A 22,629-nucleotide genomic window follows, 5' to 3' on the forward strand; every position below is an offset into this window, starting at 1 on the left:
AGAAGGCACAAGAAAAGAGTGCCCTGCTGTTGAAGTACAATGGTGAAAATTCTCTTTCTGGAAGGGTTTTTCCTTCCCCCCTTGAAAATGTAGCTGGCAGCAGCGTGCCAGCTCCTCTCTCAGAAAGAGACTGCAGAATCCCATGGCCCTGACTCACCAGGCAGGCAGGCAGCTGCCCAGGGCACCAGGCTATCAACAGCAGTGAAGGAGCCTTTTTTTTTTTTACCTTTCCTGAGCCCAGGCCTTGCTGTCACATAGCAGAAAATTGGGTTTTCCCAAACACTGCCAGATCACCTACTTTGTGGAATATTCAAGATAGAAGTTACCTGTGCTTCTATTCAACACTGCATGTTGACTTTTCCTTTTAAGGTTGGAGGAAGTTTAAACCTGGATTAGACTGGATTGTGTGCACCAAAACATCAAAGAGGTGATCACCACGGCATTTGTTTTGCGTATTTTGTAATTCAGTTACTTCACGCACTTCTCAGAAATACAAGACCTAACAAAGAATTTGCTTGGATGAGAAAGAATGGTGAATCATGCTAGACCTGCAGAACATGTGCTGTCAACACCTAAAACTATCTTTTGTTTTCAGAGTTTATTATATGTTGTTCTGTGCATCTCAAAACCTGATCCAGTAAATAACACACAGGATGGATATAAGCCACTGCTTGATGTAAACAGCAGTGAAGCTACAGTGTGGAATTGCTCACCTGGCTCATATAAGAAACCTGTAGTTTTCAGAAAGAGAGAGTAAAAAGAGGGAAGACGAAACCAAAGAGAACTAAGGACAGAGGAAGCTAACACGTTAACGGACCTCTTCAAAACCACATTCTCCCTAACAGCAATGCTGTTAAGAGCAACCAAACTGTGAGAGCACTTCTGACACTTGTCCAAATTCAGCAATGTATAGTTTTGTAAGTTAATCAGGATATAAAAAAATATTATTTTGCTTTGGATTCAGACAGAAGTGCAGTAAAATTCTGTATTTCATAACAGTCTGATGGCAAAGCCTGGCAGAGTGAATAATCATTTTATGTAGATATGTGAGCGGTGGGACCAAGGGAGCAAAGACCTGTGCAGCTGGATGCTTCTAAGGAATAAAAGGCTTCAAGACAAGGCAAGCACAAGATGCTGCAGACAGGAAAGGTATCCTGCAAACACACAAGAAGGATGACTGATAAGGTAAAACAGATAAAAAGACAAGCAGTACTGAGAACAGATGAGATGCTCTCTTTTCTGAATGGGACATACAGTATTAAACTACGTGGCATAAGCAATATGTATATTGCAAAATATTATATATGTATATTAATTTACAATAGCGTGTGTTTGCAGCATGGCACTCCACAAGGCTTTAATGGGCATAGGTAGTTATCTGAACAATATAAAGGACGTCAAAAGTTTTGCAGAGAAAATATAACTTGTCGCTTCCCTGCTAAGCCCTCCACAAAAACTGGTCCTTCATTCAAAATTAACACAGCCCAAACACAGTGAAACTAAGCCACGATGTACATTATAGCTGTTCCCAAAACACACAGTGTGTAAAGGTGTGCTTCATCTTACATTTCAGTGGAGTCTCACACCAATTGCAACAATAAGACAAGGAGCTGTTGGAGGCCTTCCAAAGGAGGGCCAGGAAGATGACTGAAGGCTGGAGCATCTATGCCACAAAGAAAGGCTGAGGGAGCTGGGTTTGTTCGGTGTGGAGAAGAGAAGGCTCTGCGGAGAACTCATTGCAGCCTTCCAATAATGAAAGCAACTTACAAACAGGAGGGAGACCGACTTTTCACATGAGCAAACAGTGATAAGACAAAAGAGAATGGTTTTAAACTGAAAGGGTTGAAATTTAGGTTAGATATTAAGAAGAAACGAGTATAAACAAGAGGCAGACTGACGTTTTACAAAGCCCATAATGACAGAACAAAGGGGAATGGTTTTAAACCATGAAGAGGGAAGATTGTGATTATATGTTTGTAGGAAATTCTTTACTCAGAGAGTGATGATGCACTGGCATAGAGTGTCCAGAGAAGTTGTGGGTCCCCATCCAGGAGACATTCGAGGCCAGGCTGGATGGGGCCCTGGACAGCCTGAGCTGGTGCCTGATTCAGTGGGTAGCAACCCTGCACACAGCAGAGAGGTTGGAACTGAATGATCTTTATTAAGGTCCCTTCCAACCCAAGACATTCTATGAAATGATAAGAAACCCAAAGTTGATGTCTTCTCAGACCTGACTGGACTACCAAATGAAGCAACAACTGTATCATACAAAGCCATCTGATTTCTCTTCTCTGAACAAGCAGAGTAAAAATGGCTAGGTGAAAAGCTCCTGTCTTAATAGCAAGCTTCCTCCAAAATGCAAATATACATCTCCTTAAATAAAGCTTACTTTGGCAAGAACACAGCTTCTCTAAGATATAATGTTTACTACAAGGGTATCTAAGCTGAAAAAACTGGCTGTATACAAAGTCTAATGAAAAGGAGATATAATCTCTCCCCTGCAGATGCTTATATATTAATAATTTCCAATTACTCTCAAGATCAAAAGTGTTGTAGTAAAGAACAATCATAGACAGAGAACTACCAGTGCACTTGGGAAAAAAAAAAAGCCCACACATATGTAATAACAACAAGTTAACCAAACTAGTGGCTTCATTTTAGTAGAATTGAACATCCTACGTCCACATCAAGTACTCTTTTATTAAATTTCAAATTTAATACTGTTCATGGATCTACAGAATTAACCTTAGTGATAAAAAATACGAATAAGCTATGCAGACAGGTAGCACTGCTAGCTCAAAAATGAATATGGGCTAGATTCTATAGCTCAAGGTTAACACTCACACAGCCTTTAAGACAGACATTGCATTAAGAAGGTATCTAAAAGCCTTGTCATGGATGGGAGGGAAGTTACAGCACTGCATAGCAGAGCAGCCACTGCAGGCTGTGCCCAGTGCAATGTTTCACACAAGTCCTGGCATTGCACTAAGGCCCTCTGTAGTGAGATGTTGCTTCTGCCACTGTTCTTCGGAGGCTGCCTAAAGCTATCGCTGCAACTCATACAGCCAGAAAGTGCTGAGTTCACGATGGAAAAGCATACAAGCAGGTTAAAAGCCTACAGAGACTTCTTTGTTGAAGGATGTAAGATCTATGTGTCTCTGTTGCATCAATACAGACACAGATTAGCAACTAGATCTGTGCTATAGGTATCAAACAGCCTTCCTCTGTTACACATCTTGCTTCTATATAGGTGCCTTACAACTTCCTTTCTCCTTATAACCACTACAGAATCTTTCAGTGCTTTTTGAAACCCTTGATCTCTAGAGGAACATTTCTGAACTGAAGTTCAGTGTATCTCCTTGCATTACATAGCATGGCATTTCTTTGTGGGCACACAGGAATCTCTGGGAGCAAAGATATGCTGATATTTGCTTGTATTTGTTTCCATCTCAGCACACGTGGTGAGCAACAGGAAAGGCAGCAGGAAAGCACAGAGAACTCTGCAGGCAGTGACACAGCCCCTGTCCAATCTTTTGCACTGTCAGTTGCAGAAATAAGGAGAGAGCAGCAACTCATCACAGAACGCTTGAGCACAAAAAAGATGCTCCTTTTCTACCTGTCCCTGGTATCGCAGCCAGACAAGGTGATCACAGGACAAGTGAGAAGTGACTGTGAAAGACAGAGGTGAACAGGCAACAACAGCCAAAGGGTAGACACAGAGCATAAGCACAAAAAGGCAAATTAAGCCAACTCATATAAAGAGAGCTTGTCTAAAGGCTTCACCCAGCTGCATTCAAAACTCACCCAAGGCTGACTCTAGCCTTATACAAAGTCAGCACAGATGCAAAACAACCATGATTGCACTCTGTAATGGTAGTACTAAAGCCAAGTTCAGGGCAGACATGCTTCATGCTACCATCCAGGTATAAGGTACACATGCAAGGTGGTGGGTTTGGCATCAACAAAGGACAGGTAGGAACAGCAGCCCTACCCAGCTGTCACTGATTTCTCCTTTAAGAAGAGTGGAGAACTCAGCTCTGCCTGGTACAGTACTCAGCAGTCCTCCCTTTCCTAGGGCCAGAGGATTACTCTGCTCAGCTAATACTCAGGTTAGAGCCATCTGCTATTAATGTTAGTAAGTCAGTCAGTAAATTCTCAGAGAAGAGCGAGACTGCTTTATAAATATCAACGCTTCCAAGTTTTAAATTTAAAGTTCTATCTTCCTTCGTATCTACCTGTTAGGCATTTCCTCTTAAAACATTGGTTGGAGGGATGTAGGCAAAGGGTTGTTCTCAGCAGCTCTATGTCCAGGTGGAGGCTGGTCAGAGGGTGGTGAGGAACTGGCACATGTTGCCCAGAGAAGCTGTGAATGCCCCATCCCTTGAGACGTTCAAGGCCAGGTTGGATGGGGCCCTGGGCAGCCTGATCTGGTGGATGGCAACACTGCCCATGGCAGGGGGGTTGGAGCTAGATGATTTTTAAGGTCCCCTCCAAAATAAGCCATTCTATTATTTTTATCCTGCTTCATAATATCACTTTTCTTCCCTGAGTTCAAACAATCAAGTGCAAACTTTAGAAGTACTTGTTTGAGGCTTACCCACAATTTGTTGTCAAAAAATAAATGCTTTTATTCTGGAGATATTAAAAAAAAACCCAAAACCTTCTGTATGGTGACTTCTGACCTGCTTTAAGTATTCATTAGTCATGTACATCAAAGTCACTATTGCCAGAGAAACTGGGTTCATTTCCCCATGCTGACAAAGAAACCAGAAGAGCACTAATATCTGCAAGGCATTTATGAGCTTACTCAACCTCAGCCTTTATCACTTCCACCAGCTTTATTTGATCTGAATTTGCAGGGTGCAAAATCCTCACTGACAACTATAGGCAATGCATGACCTCGGCAATTTCTCTTCAGCACAGACTGCAGAGACAAAGGTTCAATAGGCCAAGATAAATTTTTGTTTAGGTTTTCTGATTGCCCTTAAAAAAATACATTCAAGACGTAAAGGAAAAAAAGGCCTATGACTACCCAGAAAATAACAGGGAAACAAAACCACAGTCATAGGATGACTTTTGCTTCAGAAGAAATGAATACTGACACTGCATATAGATGGTGTATGTTCTCCGATAGTCTTAAAATGCATCTTTTTTTCCTCTTTACTACTGGGATTTATTATTATTGTATGCTACAGGAACATCTGTTAGAGCTGCATGTTATTAAAAGCAGAATAACAGAGAAATCTTCTAGACAAAGCAAGGGAGACTAATACCAAATGCTCTTTAGGAACGCATCCTCTATCAGCAGAGCTAACACTTCTAGCAGGATATAAGCAGTCTCATCTTGAAGTTCTGTCTATCTTCCATTACTCTGCTCTTGTAACTTAAAGGTGCTGCTAAATCTTACCGATGTACAAAAGATGCAGCGGCATTCCTGCAGAGTGGTCATCTTATCCAGGGAATATTCACAGAGACATAGCTTGCAAGTGAGCAGGGGCTCCAGAGCTAAGTCTCCAGCTTCTGACTTGTCAGCTGTCATGGTGTCAGGGCTAGGCTTCCCCGCAGAGCCCATTCTCTCATCAGTTGTCCTCTCTGCCTGAAAAGAGAAATCAAGAGCTGAAGCATCCCACAGACCATGTAGTTACTTCTCATTGAAGAGAGAACTTACAGCTTATGAAAGCCCCTACACACCTAAATGTACTGTCATCTTGGTGCCAGTCTTGTGCTTCAAGACATTTTACCAAGAAGGTGCCTGAGAGCCCAGGACCCCAGAAGACCTGAATTGGACTGCATTCTCAGAGAAGATTTGCCTTGTTGGCATTCAACATATCAGTCAGGGCACTTATCATCAAATTCAAACACAAATCACATAGATTAGACATTACTTATATTGCACCCGACAGTATTTTTATATTCAATCCACGACCGTGCAGCTCTTCCACTTAAGTCTGCAGGACTCCTAGGCATCTAAATGAGTTTTGTGAGCCTTAAACTAAGTGCACGCTTACATGGAAATGCTCAGAATAAACATGTCCCCAGAGCTTGGGGAATAAATTCCTATCCTTAGAGAAGCACCAATGGAATGGTGCTCCTCACAGAAATATCACGCTTAAATATAATGAAACTTGTTTCATAGGCATGGTATTTTTGTGAGGAGCACTTACTGCCACCTCCAAGAAACACAGCCTGAATTCCACAGACTTGCCTCTGAATACACTTATCTGATGGCAAGAAGACCTTCACACACATTTCTGACAAGCAGAGGCCTGGTGGCCAGCTGCACACAGCCAAATGCACCAGTACAAAGTGAAAATGCAGCACCATCAAATCCAGGAGGTCACCTTACAAATGGAGGCTATGTGAACATGAAAACAACAGGGAACCAAGACGTGTCCGTGTGCCTGTCAGCTCTGACATCTCACAAGGCAAAGAGGAGACTTGAGCCCTGTGGTCCACTTGTGCTTCCCTCCCCTGCAGCCTCGTGTGTCCCCATGGCAGGGCTGTCAGGTCACATTTGGCAGCATGTCACTGCTGCTGTGCTGCTGCACCCCAAGCAGTCATGCCAGCTGCAGCTGGTCCATGTGTACCCAGTGCACTAGCTTGCAATATCTGCTAATTTCTCTCCAGAAGGAGAAACATTGGTGCTCACGGAGCTAGAAGAGACAACACACGTGAAACCTTGCCCCACAGCTCCTATCCCATAATATGGCAAACGTTTGAGACCCATTCCCATGCCTGCCCATGAGGCTCATGTCCAGAGTTCCTATGAGTCTGCAGGAAGACCATTTCCCTTCAAAAGCTGTGCAACCACAATAGATCTGGGTGGAGCACACTTTTTCACTCCCTAGTTTCCTTATCCAGCCTGGAAGAGAAGCCATCAGATGTGTCCCTTGGGATGTCTTTCCTGTAAGCAATCAGTCTGAGAGACACAAAAGTCATAGCCAAGATTCTGGCAACCAAGTTTCTGTCTGCTATCCAAAGAAAATCTTCATTTTAATGTCTTGCTATCACTGTTAAAGATATGTGTTGCGCCTGCATTATTTTCGGCTCGGTCTCCACCTGCAGTCTCTACCATGCAGTCCCCACAACACACTCCATACAGCTACAGAGCTAGAACTCCTGCATGGCCAGAAGCCTTGGAATGAAGCTTCCCTCTGAGTCAGAAACTGCAACACTCTTCTGTAATTACTGCAACAGGAGGAAAAAAAAAGAAGCAGTGAGTCACTGGAAACACTATGGCAGATCAAGAACTACCTGTTATTTAGAACTACATGTTAGACGGTATCTCAGTGTTTGGAAGAACTGTAACACGTTTACTCAACTGCATCCATAAAGGTAAGCTACTCATCTCCACATGCAGAGCACCCTGTAGAAATCTCCAGTAAATGACAGAAAGCAAACCTGGAGGATCAGAGCATCCAGCCCCCAGCACAACCCTGGCTCACCTCACTACAACCTCATTAACCCCAACACAGTTCAGCAAATGAAGCAGCCAGAACTGCAGCTATGAGCACAACCATGCAGCCTGCTTACAGAGCATCCAGGGAAGGCACCACAGCCACCAGCAGCTGCTCTCCCTCCATGCCAGCTCATCCATAAGCTCTTCTCCAGGTCAGGCTGGCACAGGCAAAACTACCCTGTTAGTATCTGAAAACATGTCCAGCAAAGTGAGAGCATGCACTCAACCTGCTCCTCTTCCTCGAGCAACCTAATTAATCAGTTTGCTTCTGCCCAGGCCTGGTGAGGTAGTTCATTTCCACGATCAGAATAGCCGGTGGAAATGATGGGGAGAGAAAAATCATTTGTCTTCCTCTTGTTCTCACCCTCTACTCCTCCTTTTCCAGCACTTTACATCGTCCTCTCCCAAGCTCTCAAACCACCTCCTCAGCTTTAGCACCACTGTCAGAACTGACTTTTCCATCCACTGTGGAGATGCTCTGAAGTTCCAGCTCAGTTCCTCCAAATTTTTACAGCTTTTACTTTGCTAGGCCCAGTTCCATGGACTGTCATTAGTTTATTATACATCCATTAGCACTCCTTATAGTGGATTAAAATTCCTACTGTAATTACAAGTTGCAAAGAATTTAGGTTGAAAACAAAACATCTTGAATGTTGTCCTGCAGAGGAAGAGGGAGTCAGCTGAGGACAAAGTTGAAAAAGAGCATTCCGTATGTGGTTATATTAATAAAAATATATATATGAATATATTCTATTATGTTATATTAATTAAAATGACCAGAAATAAAAGTAAGTGGAAAGTCTCTCTAAACAGAGGCTGCATGAAATCTTGTGGAGCAAAGAAAAACACATCTCAGGGATGCACTAAAACAGAGGAACATACTAGACTAAATTCTGCACCAGCATAAATCAGTCAAACTGGTCAAACTGGAGGTGCAGAGAAGAGCTGTTACAGCTCATGATAAAAATCCCCTCAGCCCCTGTGCCACTTTCTGGGGGGAGCCAGAGAACTTGGGGATGGAGTGAAAGCAAGCCTGGGAAAAAAGAAGGATAGGGAGAAAGTGGTGTGTTAAGTTTTGGTTTTGTTTCTCACCACCCAAATCTATTTTAATTGGCAATAAACTGATTTTCCCCGAGTACAGTCTGCAACCTTTAGGTTGAAGGTTTCCCTGTGAGCATGCCCTGTAAGGTAACGTTCCTGTGAGTCGTACAGAGGCTGTCTGCCCAGCTGCCTCAAAGCAAGATTACCAGCCTGGAAAAACAAAAGTTACTCTGTGTAAGTGATAGCACAAGCAGGCCAGGCAGTCTCCTAAACTGCAACGTTAGGACATTATCTGTGTGCCTGCAACCAAGTCACTATTTAGCTGTAAAAATGTGTTTGGGTGTGACTTCTGCCACTTAGAAACATCATGCAAAATCATGAAAAGTTTCTGCGTTGGTGCTGGAGGAGAATGAATGGATTATATTCAGTGCCATAAATCACCCTTTCATTTTTCACACGCTGTATCCAATAACAACAAGAGTTCTTAGAGAAGCTCCTTCAAGCCTTGTGTTTACAAACAATTCTGCTGAAGTTAGCAGAGCTCTATGCTTTTAGCTCAATGCTGAGTTTAAAGGAAGCCAAGGAAAGTACCAAAATGAACAAGCTGCTGCAGGAAATATTCGCAGGACAAAAAGGGTCCTTTATATGTTTTTCAGGCTGCTGCGTGCCCAAGCCCAGTTGATGAGGCAGGGTAAAAACCCTGACATCCTGTCTACGCCAAGCTTTGCCCCCAGGTTTGCCATAAGCCAGCTCCCAAGGGTGGATGTGCATGTACATGGTGGGATCACAGAGAGGTTTGGGGTTAGGCTGAAGGTCAGGTGTGGGCCTAGCACATAATGCCTCCCCACTTTACAAAAACTCAGTAATGGAATGACAGAACTGACAGCACCTGTGTAAAATTCCTATTTAGTGTTCCAGGTATTTATCAACCTTTATTAGAGAAATATTTGCAAGCGCTGCATTTCTCATGCCCTAGAGATTTTTGAAGTACTCCACCCATTACAAAATGTCTCCAATACCATATAAAAATCTGTTTCGACATTCAGCTCAACACAGCATTCAGTTGTTGCCCACAACTAGGGTTTCTGCCTTAAAAATAAAGTAACTACCTAAAGAATGTAAGTGTGCAAAACCATCAGAAAGAAACAGGTCCTTGGGGAAAAAGAATTGTCATAAAAGATTTCAAAAATATAACAGTAGTATTGAGATAATGGAGTCAGATCAGTGTGAAATTAGGACATGTGAAGTCAGGTGACAGAAACTACACGTTTGTGTTACATGTTTATGTGGGTGGATAGTGATAGGATTAGAGGGAATGGTTTTAAACTAAGGGGAGGTTTAGGTTAGATATGAGGAGGAAGTTTTTCACTCAGAGGGTGGTGAGGCACTGGAACAGGTTGCCCAAGGAGGCTGTGGATGCCCCATCCCTGGAGGCATTCAAGGCCAGGCTGGATGTGGCTCTGGGCAGCCTGGTCTGCTGGTTGGTGACCCTGCACATAGCAGGGGGTTGGAACTGGATGGTCATCATGGTCCTTTTCAACCCAGGCCATTCTGTGATTCTATGGTTTATAGGATCAACTTCAACAAAGTTGTTCAGTCATCTTGACCAGTTCTGGTTGCATCTCCTTAGCTGTCCCAACTCTCTCAGGGCAGTGATATTCAAAATTTGCATTTAGGGTAGTTTTTTGAACTCAGTGATTCTGCACAAAGATTTGTCTGAATCAAGCAATCAGATCCATGAATATTGGGTCTAATTTAAAATACATTTTTTGTGTATTCGGATTTCCCATAATACATTTGTGCCTTAGCACAAGCAAGCAAGCCAATGACTTGATTACATGCATGTACAAGGAAAACCCACTTTGGATACCATGATATGCAACCAAGTTGAAGTATTAGAGAGAATAAAAACATTTCAATATCTGTACTCTTTGAGCAGAGGCTGAGAGAAGTCAGATGTTTAATATTTCAGACAATGTAAAATTCTATTTTAAAATAAGCTTGTTTAACAAGCAGCCTAAGTAAATTTGCTGTATGTTGCATGAGAACACACTGAAGGCAGTTTCTCTCACTTGTTTTTATTGGAAAGTCAGGGAAAAACAAGCCCTTGAGCTGCTGTTCAAGAAGTACTGGCTGCATAGAGTATCATCATACCAAGCTAGCAACCAGAACATAAATATATGAAATATTTTGTAAAGGATATACTGAGTGGGAAGCCTCTCTCACACACACACAAAAGTAAGGGACAGAATGCACTAACTCAGAATATCATCCTGCTTCCTGTAAGGTATTTTTATACTAGCATTTTAGGATGCCTAAAGCACATATTGAAGTTTCTCAAATCCCACACAAACTCAAAAGTTTCAAATTATTCTAGTAAATCAAAAGATCATTAGAGCATATGTAAATCATTACACTCCACAGCCCTTTGAAGGCACAGTTGTTCAGTAACACTATCTCTACTGTAATACTGTGTTGTAACACTGTAATACTTCCCAATCACTTCTAAAGAACTGAAAAAGAAATAATGCAGAATTCTGATCTTCCTCTCTCCTCGTTACAGTCAGGAGCCACGCAACTGCAAAACTCACTGACCCCATGAGAACAAAAGCAAACCTTTCTGGGGGGATGATGTCAGATCACTGCATTGCAGAAGCCACCACCTTCATCCTGTTCTGCTGGAACAAGGATGGTACAGATGCTGAGGAGACAGCTCCATCAACACTGCCAGGCTAGGAAGCAAGCTCCCCACATCACATCTACTGGCCTAAGCCAGCAGGGGAGGCTCAGCCTAGCTACTAGAAAAAAGCTCTTCATCAGAGGGTGGTCAGACTCTCCTGGACAGTGGTCAAAGCACTCCACGTTGGATAATACTGTAAAACATATGGTTTGAATTTTGGGTGGTTTTATGTGGAGTCAGGACTTGGACTTGGTAGTCTTTGTGGGTCCCTCCCAACTCATTATATTGTATGATTCTGTGATTCAGGTGCTGGAGGCCTGCAGGCAAGCAATTTAGGGTGACCCAGATGAACTGAGCTTGCTCTGCCTAAGCAGCATGATGCTTCAGGATGCCCACAGCAAGCCATGGCAATATATCTGGTCCTGCAGCTTGTTAGTAGCAAGACTCACCTTAAGTTTCACGCTCACCCTTCACATTGTGAAGCTGAATTCAAACAGCACAAACTGCAGCTAGACAAAAGCACTTGTGAATGCGGCATCAAACATTTCCAAGTATTTCCAAAACACATCAGAATAACAAACTCGTGCCAACTAGAATTTCAACTATTAGCGACCAACGCAAGATTAGACTCCAAAGCTTATTTAAATGACACTCCCTATTCTTAATGATACTATGCAATCTCTGCCAATGCTAAGCTACAAGGAGTTTCCATTCTAACTAGTTTGGCATACTTTATTTTGAATTTCCTGTTGACAAGAGGTAATATACCACTACTAAAAAAAAACCCACTCTTCATGACATTAATGTCAAAGGCAAATGATAGATCTTCCTTTTTGATCACGTGAGGGTTTTTGGTAACCACAACATAGTAAGTAAAAAGGAATAGAACCCTTGGGATGTCAAGTGGGTTGATAACTTGGCTAGCTGTTTGGCTCAGCCAAAACAGGAATAGGAAGTCAAATGCAACAATTTGCCTTTGACACAGAAAAAAAAAAAAAAGGTTTAATTTTTGTTAACTTGATAACAAAACCTTGGGATACATTAAATCCTTGAAATGAGATGTTTACAGTCCAGATAGGATGTTTTCAGAAGATATTTGTGACATTGGCCTATTCTAAGGTCAAGGATTTTCAGAAGGTATTTGTAAATTCACGATGTTAAAGCAGTAGAACTGTATTCGACAGAGGGGCCGACTACATCTGTTTGGTCATAGCAAATTCTCTTCTAAGAAGAAAATCAGTGAGCTGTTGGGCTCCTCTGGCTGCAGACTGTTCCTTCAGAGCAGCCAAGGCTGCGTGCAGGGAGTAGCGTCCGACTGCAAAGCAGGCAATCCAAGGCAAGTAGGGACACGACTCACAGCCAGGCCTTGAAGGTGACAGCAAAACACTTGTTAGTGCCAAGGCAAGCATGTAGAATTTTCCAGTAGGCAAAAAACACCTGAGCTGAGCAAAACAATGAAAGAGATCTTCCATTGAGCTCTGTAGGAACGCTGCATACTGAAAAAATCAACTAAACATCATATATTGAGAAAATAGCATCTGTTTACTTATTTATTTTTAGAAGAGATGATCTGAGTAATGGTTTCTTTTCAGAGCTTGCAACAAGATGATACCTTTAACATCTCAGTCATTTCATTCTGTGAGGCCAAGAAACTTGAAAGATTATGGTCCTGCCATCTTGCTTACTGTGAGCATCAAAAAAATTCTTTCACACAAATTTGGAATTACATCAAAAGGACAATCAAAGTACAAGTTTGTTTTCCTTTTACAATTTTTGTGTGCCTGCTCAGCAAGTAAAACGAAACACAACGAAGGTTTAGTTTGCCCTCTATCTAATCTTTCAGTCAAATATGCTGCGTATTATTCTAAATAAAACATGCTGTTCAAGATAACTAAGATAAAAACAATAAAGGATTGAAAACTACCTTCAACCAAAGAATGTCTCAGTGACTTAGAACGTTGGGAAGGGTAACAGGCATCAAAGACTGAGATCTAGTCTGAAGATTACAACCTGGGGGAGTCACAATAGTTAATACAACACTTTAAGAAAACAACACGAGAAAGTACTCACTGTGCTGTAGTTTGATAAGAAATAATTCAGAGTCATTAAGAAGTAATAGAGGAGGTTTGGGAACCTAATATGCGAGCAGCCTTGTTTTGCAACGAACACTTGCATTCATTGAAGTAACTGACACTTCTTTTCATAACTGGTTATTAATCTCATTGGAGTGTATCCTGAAATCTCTGCCAGGTCCTCAATGATCAAACCCTACCAAAGTCAGCTGCAAGAGGAGGTGAGGGAAGGACAGAGAGCAGTACAGCTCCAGCCAGATATGCAGAGGCAAGAAAGGGAAAGAAGCTCCTGTAGCATCCCTGTCTGAGCTTCTCTCTCCTAGTTCTCTCAATGTCCACATTTGCTCTTCCTCTTTTCATTCAGTTGCATTCCCTCACTTAAATTCCAAATTTCAACTTTCATTACTGAAATAATTTCAAAGGAGAACAGAAAGCTGTAAACACAGGTCTCAGCCTTAAGAACCTTAGTATCTGACTGGCTGGTCCCTACATTACCCTATCCAGAAAGTCAAGGCCCTGACAATGAAAATGCTGCCAATGGCTCCAGCAGGTCTGTTCATGAATGCGCAGATAAGCAACTAGTGATAGTTAAAAGCTGCCCTTCCAAAACCTCCCACACACTCCAAACAATGTACATCTAATAACACAGCTCTGACAGACCTCATGGCCTTGCTATACTATAGCATGACAATCTTCTAAAATCTTTCAAAGATACCTTTCCGGTGGATGGCCTTAATTATGATCATGCCCTTCAAAAAGGTCTTCCGTCATCTCTGTTAAATAATTAAGAAAAGGAAATATGGGAAGACATCTCAACTCCTTCTTTACTCCTCTCCCCACAAGAGCCTGTTTCTTTCATTTGTTGGCCCAATATGCCCAAAAGAGAGAGGCTATGTCAACAAGGGGTTTGAAGTTGGTCAAACCATGTTGACTACTTGAGTGTTTGCAATAAAAACGGTGGCCAGTATAAAAAACACACATCCTTAAAGCAGCATTAGCTAAACGTTACATACATTTACTCCACTCTAGGCAAAGGGCATGATTTTCTTTCCCACAAACCCTCCCTAGAGAGTGTGATGAAGACTCACCCCTGAACCCATCAGCACAAATGTGAAGAGGTGTGAAAGGCTCAAGATTGCATTTTCTCCACTGTGTGAAACTTCACGGAGCAAGTTATTGCTGGCCCTCTGTATGTTATCTTAGTCCTAAACTGGGGAAACTCCACCGGGACAGGTTCCAGGATCAGAGATTACTTCAGATTTTCCTGCTTGAGAAATTTCAAGTGAGTGCACTGCTAGGCAGCCCACAGGGTCAGCTTTTTTTTCCCCCTCCCCCCCCACTGACTACATCTCTGTAACCTTTTTTACTTTTTTTTTTTTTTTGGAGGGGGGTGAAGGGGCAGGGGATAGCAGCTTGTTTTCCTTCATCTTCTCCCCACATCCACCCACCTGAATGCTTCCAAAATTAAGAAGAGCCAGAACGCATGAACGTTCCTACATACACTTCAAACATATCCAGTGTCAGCCTGTACATCACAGCTTCTAGTTGATCTCAGAATTTTCTTTGCATGCAAACGATTAGCCTATATGCTAGCTGTCATAAAATGTGTTTTTCCTTCTATGTACATGGGGTTTTACAGCACTCAATTTTGAGTGATCTCTAGCTGTATATTCATCAGCAAGGAGTTCACCCCTAAGCCACACTGATACACAGTACACAAAAGTGCAAGTGTAGGTAGCCATCAGGGACCTCTTTAAACCCCTGAACATAGGGAGACAGCTCTTCTATTGCTATATATTCTTCCTTTTTGCAAACAGAGCATGTGAAGGATTTCAGATCTGCACATTTTCTCATTGACAGTCTGAGGATACAATATTTTGTGTACGCAAGCATGAATATCAAAGCTTCTGTTGCAGACCTAGGCAGAGTCCACGCTTTGAATGACTCATGTCTTATGCTCTTCCTTCCCTCCTCATTATTATAGCAAAGTGAAAGGCAGAAAAGCTTGCAACAGACACAGACAAATAGCAACATTCTCAATTAAAGAGGAGGAACATGAGCATGACAGTAAAATGGTTTTTTTCCCTTCTAGTTAGAAGTAATTTTGTACTGTTTGTCTCCTGATCAGCACCCCTTGTCTCTCCATCAGACAAAAAGCACATAGAACAACTCCCCCTAACTGCTGTGTCTACAACAACTTCTAATGCAGAAGAAAATCCATACAAGAGATGTGTTCTATCATGTATAAAACCACATGCACAAGCTGGAATCTTTCACAGTAGAATGTTGACTGCGATTTCCATGATCAGCACATCCAGACCAAAACCTAAACATATCAAGTCACAGTTCTGGAGTTCAGTCCCACTCCAACTCATTCAACTGCCCTTATTTATGGCCTTTGAAGTCTGTCAGAAGAATACAAAATTTCTCATTAGGTTTCATACAAACATAATTTAAACAAATTGCCTTTTGACTAAAGCGTGTCTGGGACTACCTCACTTGAGAGGAGCTAAGCATTCTCTCAAGTCTGACTTCCATGGCCCCAGTTGCTGTGCCTAGCACTAGATGGACAATAGAGATGTTGACCTACTCAGAAAGAAGAGGCTCAAGGATGCTCACAGAATGGCCTAAACTCCAGCGAAGTCAAAACTGTACTTGCAGGCACCAAGGACATTCAAAGAATCAGACCACTTGATAGCATTTCTAACTAAAACACCATTTTGTTCCTGTGCTTAAACAGTGGATTTTCCCTTGGAGGCTGAGATTTCCCTAGAAACACAGTAAAAAAACCCACACAGATCTGGGGCAATCCATAATCTTATTTCTTTATTAAAATAGAATAAAAGGAACCAGATATGGAGAACAAATTGTGTGCAAGTATCTACACATACCAAGATACCTAGGAAACAGCAGCAACAAAATATTTTTTTTGTATAGCCACCTTTATTTGAAAGTGTGTTTATAATGCAGTTAACCAAGTCATGATCTCAGGTACTGAAATTTCCACTCAGCATCTCTGCTCCTCCCTGGAAGAAGAGAAGTTGGGGAAGTCCAACTGAAGTGGGAAGTGTAATTTGAGATACTTTATTTTTTTTATTATTAATGTTTTAAGAACTGCTAGCAATGATCTACTTTGTGAATGCAATGCCCACTCCATTCCCACTGAGTTGAAACTATTTAGAAAAGACACAGAAAGATTACTGAACACTATTTTTCTACTGATCAGCACAATGCTATTTGGCACAAGCACCTCTGTAAATATTTGTTGAGGACTGGGTAAATTTGCTGTGTACGATGGCCCTCAGACCTGTACTTCTCTCTGTCAAGGCTCAGAGTTGAGCACTGAAGCTCAGCTGTGCTTCAGCAGAAATACAAAATGATAGAGGCTGAGCTGACTAACGTTGCTATCTTTCCCTTATGATCTTTTTGGTTTTGTTCCATGTTACCCTTCACAAACAAAAAGATGATTAATTTTGAGATGGAATGAATGTAAGGCTATTCCTGGCTGTTGGGTCACGAAGGGAATTTGTGAAGTGCATTACGCAGGACTGGGCTTTGGCACAGGGAAGCCAAGGGGAAAGAAGGGAACTGTGGTCACCTTTCAGCAAGTAGGCAGAGGAAAAAGGTTCAGCCTCACAAATCTGAAGGCAGCGTATGCTTGGGTACATGCAAGGAGGTCCATTGGACTCAGTTAACAGTGACGCTGGCAGCTTGCCATGGTATTTTGTTATGTGTGCTTGTGATCCATGGGCCTAGAGATGTAATTACAGTCTCAGATTTCACAATACTACCAGTCTGGGAGATATTTATGGGTCTGATATGTGCAATCTATCTGCAGTGCATAATTTCAGGTATATTCAAGAAAACTCCCTCACTCACAAAGAGGCACAGCAAGTCTGTTGCCCTTTTTTTTTTTAAAAACCACACATCAAAGCAATATCCACTGGGTCTCACTACTAAAAATCCCTGAAAGGTCAGGACAGAGCAGGTTACAGGCACAAGACTCAGACTCGTATAACAAACACTTTCAGTGGTATACCAATGAACTGGGAACCTGGTTAAGTATTAGTGCTGCTTGTTTTTCTGTTAATTCACTTGCTGCTTTCCATAGTTGCATTTTAAACTGAAGATGTTATTAAGGTCAAGTAGATGCTTTCTTCCTCCAGCAAAAAAAGAAAGGTCAAATAATCTCTTCCATGATGTTTATTTGTTTTCAGAAAACTTCTGAAGCTTTTAGAGAATACAGCGTAACCTAAAAACCCAGCTAGAGAGGAACATTTCCATATTGTTGGCTATTTATATTATTCACTTACGCTCTGCTCAAGCACAATCACCAAAATACCACTATTTGCAGGAAAGAAGAATGACTAATGGAAGGAGCACACGGGATATAGTACAACACGGGGAAAGGAAACTCTATCAAGTTGCCAAATGCTGCTCCTACATGAAGTGTAGGCAGGTTTCCATGTTCTTCTGTGAGCAGACAACACTGTTTTAAATATCCTCATTGCACAGTTAAGATGCATGGGAGAAAACAAGTCTGATTCTTGTCATACTGACTTGGCTGTGGAATTGCTCCAGTTTATTCTGAAGGAATACCTCCCAGTTTACCATAGCTTTAGATGCTCTGCAAACACGTTCTTCCTAAAGCACTACTTTCAGTATCATAACTACGGCCATCCCCTTATCAACATACTGTATTTTTTCCAAAATAGCCCACGTTCACCATGAGAAGGGCTTCCGCCACTTTCATGCTATGACAACAACCCGTACACCCACTCATTTTCAGGCACAGACAAGTCCTAAACGGCAGGAGAATCAGGCCGATTTATTTGTTTTGGAAAATATTTAAGGACAGCATTTTGAAACTTCTGTTTCCAGAAATATTGGTATTCCAAACACAGTGCTTGTCCTTAACCAAGATCACTTGCCCTTGAGGCTGAGGGCAGCCAAACATATCACGTTGCTGTGCCTGCTCACAGCCGGCTGCAAGGCTGCACAGGGGCATTTCAGCCACAGCCTCTCTAGCTGCTAAAATGTGTTTCTTAAAAGCATTCGCATTTACCAAGGGGATGGGAGTCAGCCTGCGATGTTTCCTTAACTATCATCATCCTAAATATTTTACTACTTATACTGCTCTCTGAAGGAGGATATTTGATACAGACAGTTAGGAGCAGAGTGCCTTCTTACTACAGAAAATACAGACTTACTGTAAGTCACAGTGAAACATCATTACTGAAGAAGCTTTGTACTGGGAAAGCTCTACAAAGAAAAAGAGAAAGCAGTGCCATACCAGTAAATGCTATTCCCTGTTCTTAGTTGGGGGGGGAGAGGGGAGAAAGAAATAATACCTACTAGGAAATCAAGGTATTGCATGTTTGCTAAGTGCTTACCTAAAAAACGACGACCCCAAGCAGATTACAAGTGTACATTAACACTTAGAACATAGATCAGAATATTTTTCCTTCATGACACCAGCTGCACAATACTGGGACATAAGAAATGGCTTTAAATCAGAAGGAAATCTAAATTTTAAATTCAGACTCCCTCAGCCCAAGCTGTTATGTCTTCAGTACGAAGTGAGTGCTTGTGTTTAAGCTAGAACAGATATATGACATAGTATGCCATCTTAGCAATTGCTTTCCACACAGCTGTATGTTCTGAAACTGCAGCATTTTCAACCCCCTCATACACATATTCCTTTAAAAGTTACACTGACAGAAGTAATTTCACCTTTCTGGCAAGTACTTGAGGTCTAATTTTCTGTATCTTTAATCATCCAGACTCCAAGATTTCCTTTTTGCCTCAGTTCTAAGCACCACACGGTTAGATTTTAACTAAACCACAAGTAACATTTATTCTAGCCCTTTAATCATTCTGTTTCTTACTTTGTCTATTAACAAAGCCTTTTCTGTTTTCTTCCATTATAAGCAATCTTTGGTTTTCTGCTTTTTTAATTATCTTTTGCTCATAATGGAAAAATAGGCAGAAAGCTGTATTCCAACATACCTTGAAAGGAGAGTAGTATTCAGTCCCAGCTGTTTGACTTTTCAATAGCTTCACTTACACTCCAGCGCTCCCAAGAATCATGTCACAGCCACTGCAGCTTGCAATCAGAAGCAGAGACAGATTCCTCTCACACACCCTTTCTCTTCTCCGTGTATCTGACAGCTGTGCACTTCGTAGGACTGCAGAAGGACTTGCCTCTCGGTTCCTTTGCCACTCCGATAAATAATCCCCTCCCTGCTATTAAGAGCATGCTGCCATTATATCTTAAAAGCACGTCACAGCTTGTATGCAGTAGCTGTGGGAAAGCTGCATTTATTTATACAGGAAGCTTGAGCACAGCACTTCCTACTTCCCATCTGAGTCTCAATTCAGCGGCAGGTGATTACTTCAACCCTGTCAGATTCCAGCCAATGCATATCCTACGTTCTTATCTGGATAACCGTGCTGCTCTTAACTCCCATCTGTGCCCCAGCGAGATAAAACTGAAGGAGGTAACGCAATAGATGCGACAGCCCATTGCCATTTAACCTGTTTCACGATAGCAGTCCGTCCCATTTGTACCCACTACCGGAGGATGATGCCTTCAACACCGCAACTTCTGCTTATCTCCACCTGTGAGAAACGTGGGCTAAAAGTGATTTCTTCACAAGCAAAAAATCTAAACTCAGTAGAAACAGTGTGGTTTCAAATCCAAGTGCTTAGCAATGATGCTTGTGCTCACAAGACTACATTTTGACACTTTAAAAGACTGCTTGTGTGCAAGAGGGGTGGGAAATACTGCAGTTCTGTATTCTAATCCTGTGGGTGCAAAGAAGCAGGAGGAAGCACCAAGCTCCCAAAAAATTTTCCTGCTGTAGGAAATGTACCACACCCACAAATATGAAGTACAGACACACTAGAGTGCAGCGGGTGCAGAAAAACAGGGGGAGAAGCAAGTAGAGATGCTAATCTATAATTTTCTTTAAATTACGAAACAAGTTTACTTTGTACTTCATGCAATTCTTGCTGGCATTTTGCCTTCAATACTTTGCTGTGAACGCTGAGGTACAGGCATTTCTTCAGGGGTTTGCAGAAGCTCATAGCTGTGCTTTTACCTGTTTTCAGACAATTATACTGCATCAGGTGAATTTAAGGAGAAGGCAGAAAGATTGCATAGCTCTAATTCAGATTCCTCACACCTCCACATTACAACTTTGTTTGAATTAACATTCACTCTTTCCCCTTTGGAATGAGCACAAACTCTCTCAATTTGACATCAGTGTAATTCTTTTCGCTGTACAGGAAGGGAATAGTGTCCAGCCACTCCAGCATGTGGGACCACACTGATCCTACAGCATTCATCAGTTGGATCGGGCAGCCTAGAGCCACACCACAAACCTCGCCACTTAAGCAAGTAGAGCACTTTATAGCAGTAATACCTTATCCTCAGCAGTCACCAATCCCAGGCAGTACTCAACAAACACTTGGGATTCAGACCTACTTTTTGGGCTGCAGAGCAGTCATGAAAATGTGGAATTCTGTGTCTAAGTTCATAACTGAAAAGGAGTGCTCTACAGTGATTAGTTTTTTATCCTCCATCTTCTGTTCTAATATGAAATTGCTTAAGCCCCTACCAATTTTTCACTACATCCCCTCTCTTCTCCCTCTCTCCATTCCAGCTCCTGTATTTTCTTCCTGCAGCCGCCACCTTTGCTACTGTGTCTCATCACACAGGTACTCATTAGGCAACAGATGAAGTGCAGCAAGAAAACTCCACTTGCTCAGCTCCCGTGCCCAGCGTTACAGCACATCAACAGTAAAAGGACAGTTATCTCAAGGAGGAAAGTGGCGAGGGGGAGGATGAAGAAGTCAAGTCATTCTTGCAGGTGCAGGGAAAATAATAGGGTGATGGGTCCAGAAGTAGAGTGGGGGAGCAGACCACAGTGGCATCTGGTTGGTACCCTCTGCTGGCACAGTAAGGCTAACCAAGCTTCACTTGGTTAGTTGGCCTCTGCCGACCAAGGAAAACAACTGCAAGTAAAGGCAAATCATCTTTTCAAATATATGATTAGTCCTGCTTGTATCTGGGGAGCTGTTCTTCTAAATTAACAAAACTAGTTTAGTCCATTAAAACGCGGATAAATTCTGAAAGCTTCAGTTGCAAAAATCACATCGTATTTTTTATTCGGTTTCCGACTCAGTATAGCTTTGCATGAAAGTTACGTGCAAAACTGCTTACTACAGATTTCCCTTAAACTTCACAAAATTGGTGAGAAACATCAGGAGAGTTCCTCAAGACACTTAATTTTCTGGAAAATGTTAAGATGCCATCATACCAATCATTGCACTTGGAGAATAGCAAATCCTAAACGGTGGTCCCTGTGACTATATGGAGGACAGTCATTTCCTGAAGCTCTGTGGGCAGCTGGTATTCCCAAGCTTCTGTCTTCAGTTCTGTGTTTGCTGCCTATCCTGGATCTTTATGGCAAAGGAGAGCTGAAGGTGCCATGGCACTGTGCCTGAACTAAAGCTAGAAGGATTTGAGATGATCAATGCTGATGATTCTTTCCACCACCGCCGCCGCAAGTCCTCAGCTGGACTGTTATGAACTCTTCTATCAAAATGATTTTTCTTCCAGCTGCACTTCAAGCCCAAGTGCTTCACAGTTTTATAGAAGCACATTTTCTTGGCAAGTTAATTGTGTAAAGTGTTATGAGTCATGCTGAAATTTCTATCCAGCTGAAATGCCTACATCTCTTAACTCAGATTGACTGATTTCCTTTTTGAGCCAACCAATAAAAAACACAAGTAGGGAATGTCTCACAATGCCAGTCGTGGCAGATTCTGAACCCTCACACCGTTTCTTTTTCATTTCTTCCTCAATGAACAGTAGCACAAGGCACAAACAGGAGAGAATCCGATTAATTTTCTGCATGCTTTTAACAGACACTTATGGCAGAGAGGTGGGGGAATCTACGAGTCTCTGCGATGACACATGCCAAATCACAGCCTCACAGTGTATTTTCATTTAACAGCCAGACGGAGAGAAAAGTTAATTACTAACGTTGCTGTGTCATCCTTGCAGCTACTTGAAATGCTTACAAAATGACTAAGCCACATTGGTGTTAACAAAATTACTAATTAATTTATGACATAGTTGGGTAAAAAAGTAGTAGTTTGACCCCTGCAATGGTCTCCCACGTGCCACAAAAGGAATACTTTTAACAGCAACTGAAAACACTGAGTTAGTGTAAAACTAACAGTTTTGTTATATGAAGGCTGCACCAAAAGTAATGCCTCTTGTTTTATTGTGTTGGCCCACAATGCCATAGGCTCACGTTGGTGGTATGGCAGTAAAGGTTGAACTTTCCTGCCAATATCCCATTACA

The 22,629-nt window shown here is 42.0% G+C and overlaps 1 protein-coding gene across 2 annotated transcripts in view; it reads right to left on the minus strand.

The window, feature by feature from the left end:
* The window catches only part of RNF144B (ring finger protein 144B), a 46,824-nt gene extending 27,038 nt beyond the window's left edge, over positions 1–19,786 (minus strand). The window contains exons 1-2 of one of the 2 annotated variants that reach the window (XM_003204719.4): positions 19,262–19,786; positions 5,408–5,592 (exon numbers count right to left, since the gene is read on the minus strand). In XM_003204719.4, the coding sequence (XP_003204767.1) occupies positions 5,408–5,572 (165 nt within the window). In that variant the 5' untranslated portion in view covers positions 5,573–5,592; positions 19,262–19,786. Of the gene's footprint in view, positions 1–5,407; positions 5,597–19,261 lie in introns of both variants that reach the window. The other variant, XM_010708310.3, reaches the window with a different exon arrangement.
* Between the last annotated feature and the right edge of the window lie 2,843 nt (positions 19,787–22,629).

This window comes from Meleagris gallopavo, chromosome 3 (assembly GCF_000146605.3).
Source record: "Meleagris gallopavo isolate NT-WF06-2002-E0010 breed Aviagen turkey brand Nicholas breeding stock chromosome 3, Turkey_5.1, whole genome shotgun sequence".
NCBI classification, from domain to species: domain Eukaryota; kingdom Metazoa; phylum Chordata; class Aves; order Galliformes; family Phasianidae; genus Meleagris; species Meleagris gallopavo.